General features: G+C 31.9%; 1 protein-coding gene across 2 annotated transcripts in view; it reads left to right on the top strand.

Moving 5' to 3' along the window:
* The window catches only part of LOC145260268 (1-phosphatidylinositol 4,5-bisphosphate phosphodiesterase delta-1-like), a 316049-nt gene that overhangs the window by 272597 nt on the left and 24176 nt on the right, over positions 1–19276 (top strand). For both annotated transcript variants that reach the window (XM_080118103.1, XM_080118100.1), the window contains one exon: positions 18405–18630. In XM_080118103.1, coding sequence (XP_079974229.1) covers positions 18405–18630 — 226 coding nt within the window. The remainder of the gene's footprint in view (positions 1–18404; positions 18631–19276) is intronic.

The raw sequence follows: 19276 nt of genomic DNA, 5'->3' as shown, positions 1-19276 counted from the left end.
TAGAACATATGCTGTAGAACGGAGAAAAAAAGAGAAAAAGGCCAAAGACCCTAGTGTTTTGATGTGATGTTTTGAATATAATAAACTAGTTATGACCAAAGTTTCATTTAATTCGGACAAAACAGTAAGAAACAGGGCTTAATTAGAGCTGGGGCCCGTTTTTTATGGGTCACCCTGTATTAGGTACAATATATTCAATAAAGAATTGGCTCTGCAATAATAAATATGAAATCTGCATAAATTAAAATATATTTAAACATATTTTTTTTTTTATTATTCAATTTATCCATCTAGTGCCACTGTCTGTCTTAAGTTATTGGCTTTCTAACCTAAAATGCATCAAGCATTGATCCTTTTTTTTTATCACTTTCCTTTTGTTAAACTCAATCATGTTTTGCATAGTCAAAAACAAGAACAACAACAAACACCTTGAATAAATATTTGAATTAATAAAGAACTTGAAACAAAACTTTTGAAAAATTTCATGATTCGGCATTAAATAAACCTGAAACGGGGTTGATATGCTCTAAAACAAAACAACCAATCAATTTATCCAAAGTATATTTATATGAAAACACCTTAGGTTTATTTAATTCAATAATGCAAAACAAAATTTTAAATACCCGATATCCCAATATATACTAATCAGAAAACTCCAAACACAGCCATGATTATACTTCATTTACATATTTATTTTATAAACAGTTTTTAATAAATTTATATTCCGTGTGATTCATTTATTTAATTATATATATATATATTATAGTTTTGTTGATATTAATATCATTATCAGTAATAATATTAATTAAGGCGATTTTAATGAAAAACATCCAAAATGATGAAATTACCCAATTAATCTAACTAGCTTTTGTTGCTGTCTAGCTAAGGTAAGTTTCTGTTCAGTCCCAGGCTTTACCTTCTTGTCTAGCATGAATGGAGATACAATTATATTATTTCATTTTTGTATACCCTTTGATGAAAATGATATATACAAAGTATATTACAGGATGAAAATGATATATACAAAGTATATTACATGGTGAAAGCATAATCGGTTTAATGTTTGTTTTACATGTGTTGGACAGCTTTTTTGGAACTGACTTTCAAACTAATCTATCTTTTTATCAACTTATTATTTATACTTTTCTCTTAGATCCATTCTTATCACAACCTCCAATGTTTTGCTTGCCCTGTCCTTGTCACCTCAACTGTTCTACATCTATTAGCCCAAGTACTTTCGTTCATTCTTTCAATATGACCAAACCAACAAAATCTCCTGTTCTACACACATCTCTCTATATTGTCCAGATTCAATTTTCTTCTAAGGTCATCAGATCTAAACTTGTCTTTAAAACTCGCATTCCGGATCCATCATTCATTCTCAGTGCACGTCCTAAACCTTCATTGAATAGATTTCACTTTCCTACATCATCATAATGCACACATATGCCTGATAGACGCTTCCCTTGGTTGACAGTGGTAGCACTCTGCCGGGTAGTAAATGACTCTGAAATCACTGCATCCACTCCTAACTTCTTCGCCCTGTATTACTGCACATCTTTACCTACATGTAATTCCACTGCACATTTGGTGTACCCAATGCTTACAAGTATTACATAGAAATTTTCCACAAACTAAGTAGGGGAATTTTTCTCTTTCTGGTAGCCTTCCAACGCTATAATCACTGATCCTCATTTGGTTTTCATAACATTCGTTCTCAAACCTTTACTTTATATAGCATTCCTCCAAATTTTAACTTAACATGTTGGCCTTCCATTATTTCATAGACAAATACTCAATCATCAGAATACATGAACAATGGTTCTTTCTTAGAACTGCACGCCTGTAGAACTCTCTATCACTTGCCTGTTTCCCACCTGACTTTAACTTGGATGTCTTCAAGTCCAACATAAACAAATTCCTGATTAACTGCCCTCTTAAGTAATGACACTTTATCAAATCTCGAATCAACACTATCCCATTGATTACTGTACATGCAATAACCCTTATCTCCGAGTGGCTTCTGGGCCTTGATAAGTGGTGACCTCCATGTGAAAAAAAAAAAATACATTTCTTACAAACAAGTTGCACAAAATTCTCCGGACAATGCCTCTAAGACACAAATAAAAAGCAATGAATGCAGTACAGATCTCTAGTGTACTTGCACTTTGATATAAGTTCTTACTAAACATGTTAATTCTTATAAGACTTTGAGCATTTCTGTACATTGCTTGAACAATCTTCATCAACTGCTCATTTTAATTCATGCAAAATCCAACCAACATCTCTTGACTGTCAAAACCTTTCTTCAAATCTACAAGAGCAAAATATAGGTTCTTATTAAGATTCTTGCGTCAGTGCCACTTCATCCATGCACCACAATTAGTACTCATCGCCCCCAGGGACAATCTTGATACATAGTATGTGAGAATTTAAAGGGTACTTTCTTTGGATTATTTAAAATATTGTGTATGAGTTAAATAATGCATATTTTTATATATATATTGAATGAATGACAAAAGTCTATATTCCAAAGTTCATGATGTTGACCATCTTATAATTTATTCCTTTAATTCAATTGACACTTAAAATTTTTGACAGTATATGTTTCATAGCATAAAATCAATCACTTAATTATTATATCAATCAGTGAATATATTTTGCCCTTAGCTCATCAGAAGAAATATGGAATGTAGACTTTTATCATTCATTCACTATATTGCTCTGTAATTACATTGAGCTTCTTAAATAAGGATTGGTATGTATTATTAGGAAATAAAGTAGATTTCCACAGAATATATATATATATATATATATATATATATATATATATATATATACATATACATTTAAATATATATATTATCAGAATTTACAAGAATCGTTCCAAAAGTAAAGCCTCTGTGCCTTTTTTAGTCTCACACAAAAACACAAGTTCACATCTCAAGCTATATTACTTGTCATATACATACACACACATGTACACACAAGTAGATATATTAACGTTCACATACATACACTCACATTCACGTGTATACACACACGCTAACGTACGCACAGATAGACGACGTCACTTCCCTTTCAAAGGAAATCCACGCATGCGCAAAAGACCACTGGAAACAATTATAAAAGCAAGAGCAATAAGCAGCATCTTTCTTTTCTAACCCATCTTCTGAGGTGAGTGGTCGGCGCACCAGCCGCTGCCATTTCGGCAGGCGCGCCACCTCAGGCTACTTGCTACTATGTGGGGCAAAAAGCTAACAAACCGTACGTACACTTTATATGCTTTCTCTCTCCATGAACTGGCTTGACATTCTCACTCTTTCTCTCTCTATATATACAACTTGTCCCTGAAAATACCTTCGCGTAGCTGACTGCTAACATGTCTTTGTCTACACGCTGGACTATCATTCTCATTTCCACTACATTACTCACTTCTCTTCCCACGCGCGAACAAACGATAGTGACCCGAACGTGAGGTTAACACACATTTCCTTTTTCCTTCTATACTACCAGTCCTGCAACAAACGATGGTTACACCCGAGCGCGGACATGAACACATTATATCTAAAACATTCATTCTTTCAACAGTAAATAAACGACACGTTTATCTTATCCAGCAATTGAGTCTTTGTTTCCTTCATTCCATTCGTTTCATTATTTTCTTTTGTAACGGGATTAGGATTTATATATATCCTAGTCCTCTACACCTCCTATTTTTTTAAACTAAAGTTAAAGAAGTATAAAGACGGAGTGGTACCATTAAACCAGTGACTTTTTGTGCCCCAGAATTAATTTATTAATTAATAGTCACCACTATACTCAATGCACTTTTGCCAGCGATGAATGATGGCTGTGCATGAGTGTCGGGAGCACACTTTGTTATGAGTGTCATTCCAAAAGTAAACCCTCTTTTTTTTTTCTTTTTTTTTTAACACAAAATGTTGAAGAGCTACAAAGATTGGAGTGCTACCATCAAAACAAGCGATCTTTTGGGCTCTAGATTTTTTTTTCTACCTAGTCACCACCATTTTCAATGTACTTTTGCCAAGAATTCAATGACACGTCTCTGCTTCTGACACATGCTCATGATTGGTTGCTTTCCTAGAATCTCAGAGTGTTAGTTTTGCAACAGAAAGATAAAACTTTCAAGTCATGAATGCATAAGTTCAGTCATCATAAACCCCCCCCCTCTGATCCATTCGGGTAGTAAAAAAAAAATAAGGGACATTGCTTTTGGAACACCCCTTGTATTATGAAAAATACAACCATTTTATAATTCAAATAAAGAATTCGGGATAAAATAAATAAGTAGCTTCCACTATATTTAATTGTAAAAAATAAATGAGAATTTTTCCAAATTCAAATTAATAAGAAAACCTATATTTCAGTATTTTTCAATGTCAAACTGAATTTCGAATTTATTTTATATTTTTAATGGGGGAAAATCCATGTTTGATTACATTATGGATTTTTGTTTCTCAACATTTTGCTGCTAAATTTGATTGAGGTGTTTTTGAAAATTATTAAAAAAAGAGGCTTTAATAAAAAATAATTTATTTGAAATGTCTTTTAATAAAATATTTATGATTTAAATATTTTTAATAATAAAATATTATCATCAGTGATTTGATTTAAAATATCATTTTCGTGAAATTTTGAATTAACAGACAAAATACATTTGAAACAATATTTAAGATGCAAATATTTTATTAAAACTCAAATCTTTTTTTTTTTTTTTTCAAACTTTTATTAATTTCAAATAATAAATTTACACCATCAGCAAAAGTTTTTTTTTTTAATTAGTAATATCCTTGTCTTGTGTTATCAAGACAGTGGTGTTGTTACACAACCCAAGGTAGAGAACATCTTTTTATATGCATTTTTTTTTTTACATGCGTGGTTGCAGTAGTGTAATAACTTCAAGACCATTTTGTCTGTTTATTCAAAACTAGCATGGGTGCCTGGTGTTGCCCAGGTGTTTGGTTGGAGGTGTGTGTTGAGCAAAACAAAAGAAAGTGGTAATAGGCAGGCAGGCAGACTCGAACCCGTGATGTGAAGGAGGAAAAGAACGTAAAAACAAAAAAAAAACTGATGTCATTGCCATTGCATCCATCGCCAAACTGGAAGTGGCAAAGGTTTAAATTAAGGCTAGTCAATTGAAAAGAGAGGATAACCTTGGAAAATATCGGCAACAAAAGCGATCCCTCCTTGTAAAAGTGCCCAGCTGAGGGTGAAGGAATTAATGTTTTTAGCCAATTTTTTGATATTTGTTCAAAGGGTCGAGCTTTAAAATGATACCGATCTTGTGAAAAGCTGTCGCCTATCGAAAGTTTTAAGCAGACATACATACATACATTTAAACAGACAGGTGAGATTTATATTATAAATTATAGGTATCAAATTTCTTAAATCTTGTCAAATCTCATTACGCTACTATGAATATAGGTGTAAAAAATGCATACAAATAGATGTTCTCCACCTTACATTTCTGTATGAAAACGTCTGATCACTGCTTGAATAACATGAAACAAGGATATTTCTAATTACAAAAGAAAAAGAATGCATGTTTTACTATCCGAAATTACAGGGTGGAACGATAAAGTTGTCGCCCTAAAGAAAACAACACTACAACTTTATTTTAAAATTTTTATTGAAAAAATCATTTCAGGTGACTTTATTATGTAGTAGAGCTGACATCTATTCAATGTAGCCAATGAGAGAAGAGTACAAAGTCATAGCACAGTTTCTGAAGCCAAGTCTTGGACTTGGACTTATGGGCCGACGCCAAGTCCTGCTGCCACACCCAGAGCCTGCCAGTGGCCACCTGATTGCACCAGGCAATCACCACACTCTTCCGCACTTGGTGTTAACTTTCAGGCCGAATTAAAAAATGTGAGGTTTCATGATGTGGTCCTCACTTAAAACCACACCAAAGAGCATAGCCATGACTGTAAACTTCGTTGAGCTGTTCCCTCAAGCTTTGAATCGTTCAGATTTGCATTTTGAGGGTGCTGGCAATGGTCCTGTTGTCATGACTTGGATCAGTAGAGAGCAGGAGTTGTACAGTGGCGCATCTCTTATCTTGCTCACTGAACATGAAAGAAGGATCATATCGCTCTTGGGATTTGTACACAACTGGCCAACTAGTAGATGGTTTTCATCAAACGGAAATGGAATCATGTCATCTTTTTTAAGGTCGACAATTTTATCATTCCACCATGTAATATGAAAAAATAATTAAGGTTTTAAAAACCATGATTTTTAACGATTTATAAGAAAATATTTATATCTTAAATGTGGTTTCAAAAGCGTTTTGGTCTGTTCATTTAAATTTCTTAGATGCTTCCAGAAACTTTTGTCAAATCTCACTTTTTTTTCAAAAAGAATAATTGGATAAAAATAAAGACAGATTAATATGTGATTTGTAACACCAGCTGTCATTGCACATTTGATGATTTTTTTTAAATTTTAATATTGTTGTGGTTTCTTTCATAAAATTGGTTTTAATCTTTCATTTACTTTTCAACTTTGATAACATGGATGAAAAGTCTCACTGAGAGATGCGGTCAGTTTATTCTGTCTTAAATATTTTGGCTATTTTTTAAGGGTGGACTTTTTAGTTAAATGTATGAATCAAGCAAAAATTAAATTTTAATGAGATTAAGCTATATTTGATTTTATTGATTTTTTTTCTGAGCAAAATCAATAGTTCAACAATTACTATATTTCCAATTGAAAGAAAAAAAAACTGAACTTCGATAAAGTTCTTTTTAAAGAGAATAGTAAATTCAAAAATTCAAATTGAGTTTCTCATCAGTTTACTTAAAATTCAATATAAAGATAAGATTTAAAAATTACGCTATAGAAATTCTGCCAAAAATATTCTTTTGTTGGTTTGCAAGTTTCAATAAAAGAAAATTAATCCAACAGTATTTTGTTTTAAATGTTACATTTAAATTTAAAATAACGTTTTTTTTTGTTTTTTTTCCAAAATTTCCGAGAAATGACAAAATAAAGTTATGGCTAATAGTACAAATAATTAAATATTGAAGTTAGCTTTATAATTCTTATTTTTAATTGTTATATATATATATATATATATATATATATATATATATAGTAATTTGATTGAAGTAAAATGAATGTTGATTAAAAAATGTGGAAATAAGGGTGTCACAAACAAAACTGATAATAATAAGCACTTAATAATATGGAAATATTTCTCAACATTTATTTGTAAGAATAAATAATAGGAAAACAGTTTTCAATGCTGGATATTTCAATACATAAAACACTTAATCCTCTAAAAAGTAGGTAAAATAGCAACTTTTTTAGACTAATTATATGCATTAAAACATTTTGTTTTAGTTTCTCAAATTATTTTGAAGAAAATTATTTAACATTTTTATTTAAAGAAATTAAAGTGCTTCGATTCTTTGGGTCAAACTCATCCCAGCATGTAATATAGTCAATAGACCAAACATGAGAAGGAGGAGGAGGAAAAAGGTATAAAAATCAATTTTTGTATATTTTCTTTAATTCTAGTCAGAAATTTTCATACATTTGGGGAAAAATATACCTTGAAAAAATAGCTGTCTTAAAAGATCTAGATTCAGATTTCTGATGTTTTTTGAATATCAAAATTGGACGGAAATTGTTTTAGATTTGTTTCTGATTTTTTTTATTTGTCATTGAGAAAAATATTCTGTTCTTTACTTTGTTTTATGTATTCTGTGGGTAGAAAATTTCTTTTAAATTATTTTGGTGTTTTTCTTTCTTTTTCTTTCTTTTTCTATCATAATATATATAAATAACATAAAAACTTTTAGCCTTTTTCTGATGTATTAATGTATTTACAAACATGTCTAATAATACAAATTAGGTTTACTCGGGGTAATGGTGAATTGAATGTTGCAGTGGTGTTTTTTTCAAAATTGGAGATTATAATTATACTTATTAATTGTACTTTGTTTGCATCAGACATATTGCAAAGCTTATTGATAGATATTTTCTCATTAAAACATATTGTTAGTGTTAAATTTGCTCCAATGTATGCAATGTCAAAAAATAAAAATTGAGAAAAGTCACCAAGATTTTTTTTTTTTAAATAATTTTTATATATGTGTAAATAACAAAGTAAATAAAATATATATCATTTTTTTGTTGTTGTATGTCTGTAATTGGGCAAAAATGTCAAAAAATAAGACTAGGGTTCTTAAGAGTCTGTTCTATCCATCCATACTTCTTCAAATTAATCATTAGTAAAAACTATTCCATTTTTTTTAAATTATTTTTTCTCAGTGGCTCAGGTCCTCAATTTTTCAATTTTTATTTTCAAGATTATAAAATAAAAATTATGTTGATGTTTACACGTAAGGAACTGTTAGAATATAACATTTAAAATTTTCAGAAACTATTATTGTTAAAATCACATAAATTACTTTTTCGATTATATATTTTTGGTGTTTTATATTATATATGTTTATATAAAAAAAAATACAGACAATTACTATGTTTATAGTTATATTGATTTACATCTTCACTAACATAAAAAATATATAATTGGTTCATTAGATTCTGTGTAGATCTTTAAATGATAAATACTGAAAATTTCATTAAAATTGGTTGATTTCCTGAATTTTGGTGAATTTTTTTAAAAGAAGGGAGGAGTCAAAATGTTTATACATTTTAAAGATCGGCCATTCATTTAAGTAATAAATAAATGTTGTTACATATAAAATATTGTTTTCATTTTTGGAAGAGTTACACTAGCAAAAAAAAACCCAGACAATTTAAAATTTAATTTTTTTCTGACCAAACTTTTCTGGAAATTTAAGATAAGTTCAATAAAGTAATAGCAGAAAACATTAAATACCGAATCATTTATTAAAGTTTCCAAATCAGTAACAATATTTCAATTTTTTTTTTTTGTTTTAATTTACAAATTTTGGATTGTCTTTCCTCTTCACTAGTATGATTCTTCTAAAAATAAAAACAAAAAAATATATTTCATAGTTAAAGGGCACTAATGCTCCCCAAATTTTTAAAATAAATAATAGAAGTTAATATTTGATTTCAGTGTTTCAATGCGTTGTTTCATCTATTAACATGGGATTAATCATTACAATAATTGTAAGAAAAAATTAAAACAAAACAAAAAAACAACTCTAAGCTCTTAATTACAAAAAAAAAATATATATATATAATTAATCAATTAAAATTTTCCAGTTGGTAAAAATTTTAAATATTTAACAATTTCTTTCATATTATGAAGTGGACATGAACATTTTTTATGGGGTATATAAGATTTGTATTATTTGAATTCTTCGGACTACTGTTCTCAACTTGAGTTTCATTTTCACAATGTTTCGGTTGATGTAAACTCCGACCTTATTTGGGAGTAGCTTGTCAATGTTAGAATCTTTGTCAAACTCTGGAATCTGCACTGTATTTTGAACAGAGCCATTTATTTACTTCATTGCATCATCCATGATTGCATAGAAGTCCTAAATAATTTGCAATTATATTTTCAGTTGCCCATACTGAAGATTAAACCTACAGCCTTCAGAAGAATGTAACTTTTACAACTGAATTTTACCAAGTACTCAAGCCATTGCGCCATGGGTTCTTGCGAACTTGCACAATGAAAGCATAATACCCCCATGAATTAAAGAGTTCCATTCAAAATTTTATGTAGATTCCTGAGTTTGACAGAAAGATTTTAGAATTCAACAAGGTACAGTTAAAAAGGGTTGGAGGTTACATCAACCAAAACGTGAACATAACACTCAAGATGAGAACAGCAGTCTGAAGAATCCAAATAATACGAATAACCAATCCTCATCTAAATAAATTCAGAAACAAGACGTATAAGATGTTTTGCTTTATATTATTTTTTATATAGGTGCTGTCATAGAGTAGTTTGTCATAATATATATTTTGACTTAAATAATATGTGGTTCTTTTCACTATAAAAGATTTCTAATATTTGAATTTTTGGGATAAGTAAATTCCATAATTATTTTCAACTAGTAAATAGACTAGTTTCTTCATGTTGTTTGTTACCACAACGTTCCATTCATTTTATCTTTAGCCTTCTTTGAGTGCCTTGTATTGAACTTTGGAAATGTTGTCATTTTTTTTATCCCAGAATTACTGAACATTGTCTCAGGGTTGTGTTATTGGCATAATAATCGGTCAGGGGAAATAACCCTTATTATGATTGTGTTATTTGCCCTTCTCGTCTGCTTGTAACTCTGTGAGTCGACCATATTTTTTTTTCGTTTTATATTAGTATACTAAAGTCTTGGGAATAAAATATTTTCATACTTTCAAATTGTTTTGTGTGATATATCTTTATTTTTTGGCATTGGTTAAAGTATGTAAGTTATCTCAAGGTTCAGAGTTCAATCTTGAATGAAGCAAGACTGTTTAACCAGAAAAATATCACAAAGCCTAAAAAATGAAATGCGAACTGTGTGAACTCAAAATTCCATAATGTTTCCAAAGTTTGACACAAGCCGTGTGGGAAAAACAGTCAGCACTTTTTAATTTTAATGCAAACACCCAAAATGAGGGAATCACTCTAAGAATTTTAAATAATAAATGATTCCTAAATAAAAGTAATGCACATTTCAATGAGATTTTTATTTAAGCTCGTGTTTGTCTATTTAGGTACCATATTTTCATTCAAACGTTGATAGAATGGAACAGTTTTGCTGTTAAATCATTTTATTCAAATCTTGAGATAACTTCCTTGATAACATTATCAAAATCTTAAACCTACACTTAAAAAGATGCCAAGATCAAATGTACTTGGAATAGATTAATTAGGAAACTCTGATATCAAGAAATTTATCAGGAGATAAGAAAATTCTAATGAAATTTAATTTATGTATCTTTTTTATTTTTGCCATGTTCTTGTTTTTATTTTTTGTAAAAATTCAAATGAAAAGTTTTGTGTAGAAAAATAGATTGTTTTCGTCCTTGCATAAATATTTGATAAAAAATTGTAATCTTATTTTGTTGAAAGTATAATTCAAATATATTCTGCATGTATTTTGTACCAAATGTGCACTGAATTTCGCTAATTGAAATTTGCTTGCTTTTAAATGTTTGAAATTGGTTTTATTTTGTGCTTTTATTTGCTTGATTTAATTAACATTTTTCGCTTGTCATTTTTATTTTTCTGTTTCTTTTATGTTTGAATAAAAATAAATTGATTGATGAAAAATGATTGTCTACTTTGCAGCTATAAAAATAAAAATTATAAAGAAATTGCATTTAAAGTTTGCTTTAAAAGTATAATTAATTTTAAATGGCAATAAATTTTTGCTTTAAATTTATCTTTACATGATGAGAATTTTCTATATTATGAAATTATATATATATATATATGTCTTTGTGAAAATAATCTAGCCTCAAGATATATTGTGGGAATCAGTTATCTACTTTTATTCATTCTGGTTGTAAAACAATAAATTTTCAATTTAAAAATGCTTAAAAAAAATGTAGAATAACATTTTATTTCTGAATTTTAGAGATGAGGATTGATGATTGGTATTTTGGAATATTCGGACTACTATTCTCATCTTGAGTGTTATTTTAATGGTTTAACCTATGTAATCTCTGACTTTCAGATGTATATTGTTCAACACTGCATGGAATTTTGAATTGAACCCTTTATTTATGGCATTAGCATGCTCTCATTCCACAAGGACCCATGCCGTAACAGATGAAGTACTATGTAAAATGATGTTCTAAGTAAAGCTCTGCTTGAGGGTGAAGGTTCAATCCTCAGTGTACATATTCACATATATATATCAATAGACAGCTGTTTTATCATCGCCATGTTTTGAGGTAGACACTTTTTGGAAAGAAAAAAAGTGTTTGTTTTGGTCAGTAATTGATATATTCTCAAAATGCAAAGTGTATAACCCCCCCGTTATTCTGCATATTCTGCAACTGATTCTTCAAGCAGCTCTTACTAGAAGAACCAGACCATCCCAAATGATTTTCTTGGATCTTGCAACTCTTGTCTGAGGAGTCGTAAAGATCTTCATTCAGCGCATTTTTTTTTTTTTTTTATACTTGCCACTCTGGTACCCATCTTTGTCACTGCAGTCCACATTTCTAAGCTTGGACTTTGCCACAGTTTGTTTTTTCAATCGGCTTCTGAACAAATGCTATTGTGCAGACACGATCAAAACACTTACTATATTTCCTGCTAGCCATTGATTTCACATCTTCATCATTCAATTCTCCATCTCACTTCTCGTGGGGTTTTAAAGAATTCAAGCAGCACTAAGCTGCAACTAAGATTTCCGGTGGTTGGTGTCTTGAAGTTGGACAAATTGTATAGTCTTTGAATGAAATTGTTTATTTGTTTACATTTGTTTACGATATTGATAAACAAAAGGATTCAATTCTTTTTACAGAAGAATCTTGATTCATGCTAAGTGGAAATCATCATTTCTTTGGCCAGAATGCTCTACTCATAAGGCGGTATAATAAAATAATAAATATATAATATAAAGGGTTAGTCAGCCAAACCTTATTTTGTAATGGATAGTAAAGGTTTAGTGACCATTCGTTTAAAATACTGCAGTACAGATCAATGATTAATCCAGCTCAATAAGTCTTTTTTTTTTAACCTCATATTATGTCATTCACAACTATCTGTTTTTTTTTTTTATACTTATGTAACCCCATCAGAGTGGTTTTATACACAGGTAAGATGATGTGTACTAACCCTAAGTCCTATTGGAGATCAGGGTTACCGATCTGTAGAGAATATAAAGCATGTTCCAAACTCCAGCCTTAAATGAATATAATCAGAATACTGAAGTATAATGTATACTAGACATTTATTTACAAGCAGAGTATAAATAACATAAGAACATCTGTGTGGGGTACACGTGTAAGCATAGATTATCTGATAGGGTCATCATGTGTAAATGAACTAGCATGCTTGTAGTAAAAAGTCTGTTTTTGTTCGCAAAGCTATGCGCTGATGCGCCGATGCATCTGTTCATCATTGGGTCCAGGCGAGGAGAGGAAGAAAGGAAAGAGATGGTCACAGGAAATGCGCACGTGTCAGTTGTCATCTCATGTCGGGTCATTGTGTCGCATACCTCATGACCTTACTCTGTGTGTGTGTGCTACATGTGTATAACTTGCTTTGTGTCTGTTTGTTTAAACTGATACAAAGTTAGTTTAGCAGTCGCTGGCTCATTATAATGGTGTGTAAACGCGTGTGCAATGAGTGTTCAGAAAAGTTTGTATTGTTGTATTTAAGTAATGATTAAATCTTCATCATTAGATATTGTTCATGACGGAATCAAATTCTCTTACCTTGAGAATGCATGCATGTATTCCGTGTTTGTGTTTGCAGAGCCATGTGCTGATGTGTCCATTCATCGAGTCCAGACGAGAAGAGAAGGAAAAGGAAGAGATGGAAGGGACGGGTCAATGGTCACAAGAAATGCAAATGTGTCAATTGTCATCTCATGTTGTGTCATTGTGCCATGTTACTCTGTGTGTGTGCTACACGCTCATAGCTTGCCTTGTGTCTGCGTGTTCGAACTAGACACAAAGTTAGTTTAGCAGTCGCCGGCTAACTATAGTCCCTTTGGCAACACATTAAACTTTGTCTAGTGCTGAACCCCTCAAAATGTAATCAGACACTCACTGGTCACTAGAATTTACCACTCTAATGTCCTGAATGCACAAAATGCACAACAACCCAAAGTCCTTGTGGCAACCCTTTAATACGTTAGCTGGTCTGTGACTCAGACATGTCTTTCGACTGGCTGTTTAATGTCAGGTGTTGTGGTTGAATTCTTCCTTCATAGATGTTCCAGTGTTAGTCGATCTGCTGTTTCTCTCTGCTGCAGCTTGAGTGTTGGGTATCAGGAAACAACTGAATCATTTTCAAAATCGACAGGCAATCAATAATTAACAAAACATCAGAGATCATTTACTTATTCCAACAATTATTTGCATAAAATAAATCAATATATAGTTCATACAAATTTGTTAAGTCGAGGCTTGTCGGACTTCAACAAAACAAATTTGTTTTCTGGGTGCAGGATTTTTAACTGAATCAAATAGCTTTCTTCCGCTTTCCAATTTTTAAGCTAGTTCTTAAGATCCCGTTTTTTTTTTTTTTTTTTTTTTTTTTTTAAATAGTTTAAAAGTATCTTGCTGCCAACCAGAGGGAAATGGCCCTGATTTGGCCAAGGCAACTGGTTTTTATGAAGTTGGCCATTTTGCCTTCATCTCTCTGAAATACCATTTTCTCCTTCTCTTCTCTTTTCGCCCCTTTTTTCTTATGAAATCTCTCTATCTCCATCTGAGATTTGCTCCCTTTTATCTTTTGTTTCTTCTCCCCTTCCCCCAAATCGGTTATCAGCTATTTTGTATTTTTATGATCTTTTTCTAGTGACATTTAAATTATTTATTGTGATCATGTCAACTTGCTGAGAGGTCCACTATTAATGTGGCTCTAATTTCCTTACCAACTTAGGAAAGTAAGCCTGCAATTTTTTCTATTTTTCTTTTTCCATTTATTTTCGTTTGTTTCTGTCCATTACTTCATTATCGACAAAACGTTTTATTTCGTTTTGCAAATACTAAAACAAATAGCCAGCAGTTGACAACCGCTCTTGCCAATATCAGGTAGATTTCTTTAACAATTCTCATTTCTATTGATCATTAGATATATTCATTTTTCTAATATCTCCAAAAAGAAAATGTCTCATCATTTCTGGGCCATCTGGGATTTTTGACAAATTCTCAACCCATAACATGACCATACTTGACTCATTGAGTTTGCTTAGTAAGGCAATCCAGCGTCGCTCGGTACTAGAAATAGTGTTACACTAATAAGTCACAACTTGCCAAGGCCAAAGTCCACCTGATGATAATGAGATTGTTGGTTGGATGATGATCAATACTCTGAGAGGATTGAGAACGATGGATAGAATGGACAACATTTTGATTAAGCAAAAGATTTGAAAAATATTTGTTGACATTGTGCTTGAAAACATCCATATTCTAGTTTGCAGAAAAGCAGTCTCATGGTAATCTTCCACAGATGAGAATTTCTTGGACAGAAACTCTGTTCATGGAAATTTTGTTTTGCTTTAGGTACACAAAGGAAAAAAAAGTAAAAATTCTTTGCAGTGGTGATAGAAAAACAAGTGCTTGCTATGAATGTTTTCACTGAACAGACAATAGCTAGTGACTATATCTTTAATTACCAGTAAAAAGATTAATGTTTTTCATGACTGTTTCACCATTTATCTAAACAATTGAGGTATTTAAGCATATCTTGGATTTTCTGGAACAAAAAACAAGAAAAGCATCCCCCCCCCAAAAAAAAAATCCCCAAGAAACTTACTTTATAAATATTTCTTTAGATGGATTGTTTTTTTTTTCCAAAATAACCTTCTGTATTTATACTAAAACTAACGCCATCTTTGATTTAAGCATAGACAATTGCCAACCCTAATACTTGCATGCTACGGTTTTCTTCTTCGTCTTCTATTCTTTTCATTTGGGCCATTGTCATCTTCGTGATGGCTGAGGGCAAAAGCACTGGTTTACAAGCATAAAATAAAACAGAAACACAACTTCTGTAGAGATCAGTTCTACTATGTGTATGTGTGTGATACCGTTACGGAAAATTGTAGCAGTAAACAAAATAATGAATCGATGCCCACCTCCTGCTGAGTGATTTGGCTCACACTGACCAATCAGCTAGTGAGGCACATTGATTCATCTGTTCCCTAAGTAACTTCTTTGTTCCCTTATGGGAACTATAGTCAGTCAGCAGAGAGAATTCAACCGGCAAGAAATACAAATCTCTTTCTCACCTACCACAATCCACCAAAATCTCATTAGCTCATCACCGTAGAAGCTGATGACCTACTAGACACCTACTAGATACTCGGCATACCAGCTCTCACCAAAGAAACAGCCTACTTCTGCCTGGCTGGTTTACTTTCTATATTAAATAAACCTATTTGTTGTTTGTCTTAAAGAGATGTTCTTTCGTTAGTGTTCACAAATTTATAATTAGAAGGAAAACATAAATTCCTTTTACTAAAGACCCTCCACTTTAAGTTTTGGTGTATCAACTGAGATCCAATTAAGATAATTTGTTTGTTGAGGTCATCACTATCATTCGGTTGAAAATCGGCTCATTTCTGGTTTGTAAAAGATCTGCTCAAGCAGCAAACTATTGACAACTGTCCCAAACTGAAAAACTGTTGTAAATTAACTCAAAACTTCTAGATATGTTGACTTTAATATCAGAAATTCTATGTCTGGTGGTTTGTCTTAGTCTAAATGAAAAATGACTTGACATCTTGGCCACTACTCCTCCTACTTCCAATATTTATCCTACCCCTTTTGTGCACCTTTCTGTTTTAAAAAGTTTTTGAGTCACTTCTGTTAATTTGTGTGAGTGATCTCCCCTGAAAAACTCTCCCTGCTAGTGAGGCAGTTTCCGGTCGGAAGTTGGAAAGCAGCCATTGTTGTATATACTCGGTAGTTAGTGAGGAGTCAAATAAAATATTCTCTCCGTATCCGTTGTCGAAGTCTGTCATTTATATCTTTATATATTTCTTTATACATATTAACAGTCCTGTATTTAACTACTAACGACTTCCTAACGCTCTCCAGAGTTCTGGTTTATGGTTTGGAGTGAGGGTGGGGGCATAGTATCACATAGGTATTTTTTTTTATTATTTTTTATCCACCTGGCAGTGATTCCAGTATTGAAGCAGAGTATTTACAGATTTGCATACTTTTAAAAGTATATAAAATATTTTTGAATAAAGTGTTTATAGTTCAACTTTTATCTTCAATAGAGTATATATCCAACTAACAACTGGACACAAAAAAATGGAATGCTTTGAAATAGCTTCTTCCCCAGAACTGCTAGACTTTGGAATTATTTTGCAGGTTCCTGCTTCCCCAATGGTACTGACATGCAGACGTTCAAGTGTAATGTGAACAGACATCTTGCTACTAAACTCCCTACATAGTACCCTTGCAACTCGGGTCCCTGACAGTAGCCCCCTACATCAAAGTGGCAATGTGCCTTGTTTGGGGTGAAAACGTAAAAGAAAAAGAAAAATATGTATTAAAATCAGTAAATTTTGCACACAGACTGATCAGTGTGTTCTTCTGAATTGTCTGATTTATTTCCTGCTTTTTCTGTTCCGGTTTATTTGACTCATTGGTTCAGTGGTCTGGATCAATTCACTGTTTTGATACCTCATTGTAATACAGCTTCCTGTTTCAGTAGCCTTTTTCCGAGAACTGCAAACTTGTAGAACTCTTTGTTGACTGTTTTCCTCCTAACTATAGGCATCTCTTGTCTTTGCAATAATCATTTTTTAGTTCTTGTTAGTAGTTTATATCAAGTGACTTTATGCCTTGTCTGGAGCGATTTTTATTAAAAAAGAAAATTAGCAAGTCAAACTAATTTTATCTTTACTTGTATTTGTATATATTGTTTTTATTTATGGTTTGGACCTAGTACTTCACTCCAGTTCGTCTGTTTATTTGTTTGCACTTTTCTCAATTCTTGAATTTTATTTTTTTGAAATTTTGCACAAACATTGTCTAAGGTTACAATCAGGATTCGGTTCTGGGGTTCGGGAAGGAGTGAATCACTCTCTTGACAACAGTACGTTTCTGCCCTCTTCTTTTCCAATCGACCACACCTGGCCTCTCGCCACCAATGTCACACCACACAATCTGAACGTCAGCAACACGAAATACTTTTCAAGAGATGTTCACGACTCTTTTCTTTTTGCAACCTACAGGGAATTTTTCCCAGCTTTTATATCCTCCTATATAGAAAAAAAAAAGGAAGAAACAGGAAAAAGAAATAGCTTCTCCCATCATGCTCTGCCTTCCCAAGATGCCCTTCGTGTATATAAATGAGCTAGCCATCTTTTTCTTCTTTCCCAAAGAGTGATACAGATACGCCCGGTACGTTTTTTTTTTGTTTTTTTTCTAACCATATATCCCACACATTAGTCATGGTAAAAGTAAATTTTTATTAGAACAGATTATCCGGGATAACTCTGGTTGCCCCTCAGGGGTAATATTAAGGGTAAAATTATCCCTAAACAAGCATTAGTCATGGTGAAAAAAAATTGTTCACTTGTGGAGAGGGACCCCACATGCTTGGCTTGTTTCAAAAATATTTATTCTATTAACATCAAAATATGTGTTCAAAAAATCAAAAACATAGTCCGAATGATATACTCTTTTATTTTTTTCTCTTATTTTGTAAATTTATTTCTTAGAAATATCTATAGTCTATCTACTGCTAATTTCAACTTTTTTTTTTTTTTTTTTTTTCTGTCTTATTATTCCAGGGTAAAAAATTACCCCCCACAGCAACAAATGAGGAAGATGTCAGTGATGAAGATGAAGCTGAAGAGATTGAACATGAGAAGAAACGTGCTGAAGCTTCAAGACAGGGATTGGAAATGCCAAAGCATGAACACAAAAGCAAGAAAGTGAAGCTGGACAAAAGTTTCAGTGATTTGATTGCTATTAGAAGTCAACGATTTGAATCCATTGAGCATGCACTGAACAATGGTAATGTATATCTTTTAGACAAAGAATTTTTATAAGAAATTGTCAAATTTATCTTAAAGCTTGGGTTTGTTAAGGGTAAAGCCTGTTGTATGCAAAAATTGGCAATTGTAGTTTTTCAAATCCCTCTTATCAGCATTTTTTTTTCTAGTCTTTAGCATTTCAGCCCGGCGTTGCACGGGTGTGTGGAAGTGTATGTTGAGCAAAAAAAAAAAGTGGTAAATTTTTTTAACTTTGACCCCCCTATTATGACCCCTTAACATTTATTATTTTGGGCTCAAATCAAGTTATTAAGTTAGATCCATGTCCAAGAAACCTATATCTAAAATTTCAAGTGTTTAGACCCAAAATTGTCGGAGGAGTTTGGTAGAGTTCTCAAAGGTCAAATCATTGAACTTTGACCCCTTAACAGCCAAATTTCTGGCTGAAAACCAATCAAAGATTTTTCCAAATCTCAGTACCCTATATATCAAATTTTGAGTCTGTAGACTTAAAATTGACAGAGTTATTGCATAGGGAAATTTACACACACACTTTTATAGATATACTATCATAGGTGCCTGGCGTTGCCCGGGTATTTGAAGGTGTATGTTGAACAAAACAAAAAAAAAAGCGGTCAATTTTTTTAAACTTTAAACCCTACTAACAT

This window comes from Euprymna scolopes, chromosome 3 (assembly GCF_053919585.1).
Source record: "Euprymna scolopes isolate OS-2025 chromosome 3, ASM5391958v1, whole genome shotgun sequence".
NCBI classification, from domain to species: Eukaryota; Metazoa; Mollusca; class Cephalopoda; order Sepiida; family Sepiolidae; genus Euprymna; species Euprymna scolopes.
The sequence above is the reverse complement of the archived record's forward strand: the minus strand, read 5'-3'. Positions and strand labels throughout refer to the sequence as shown.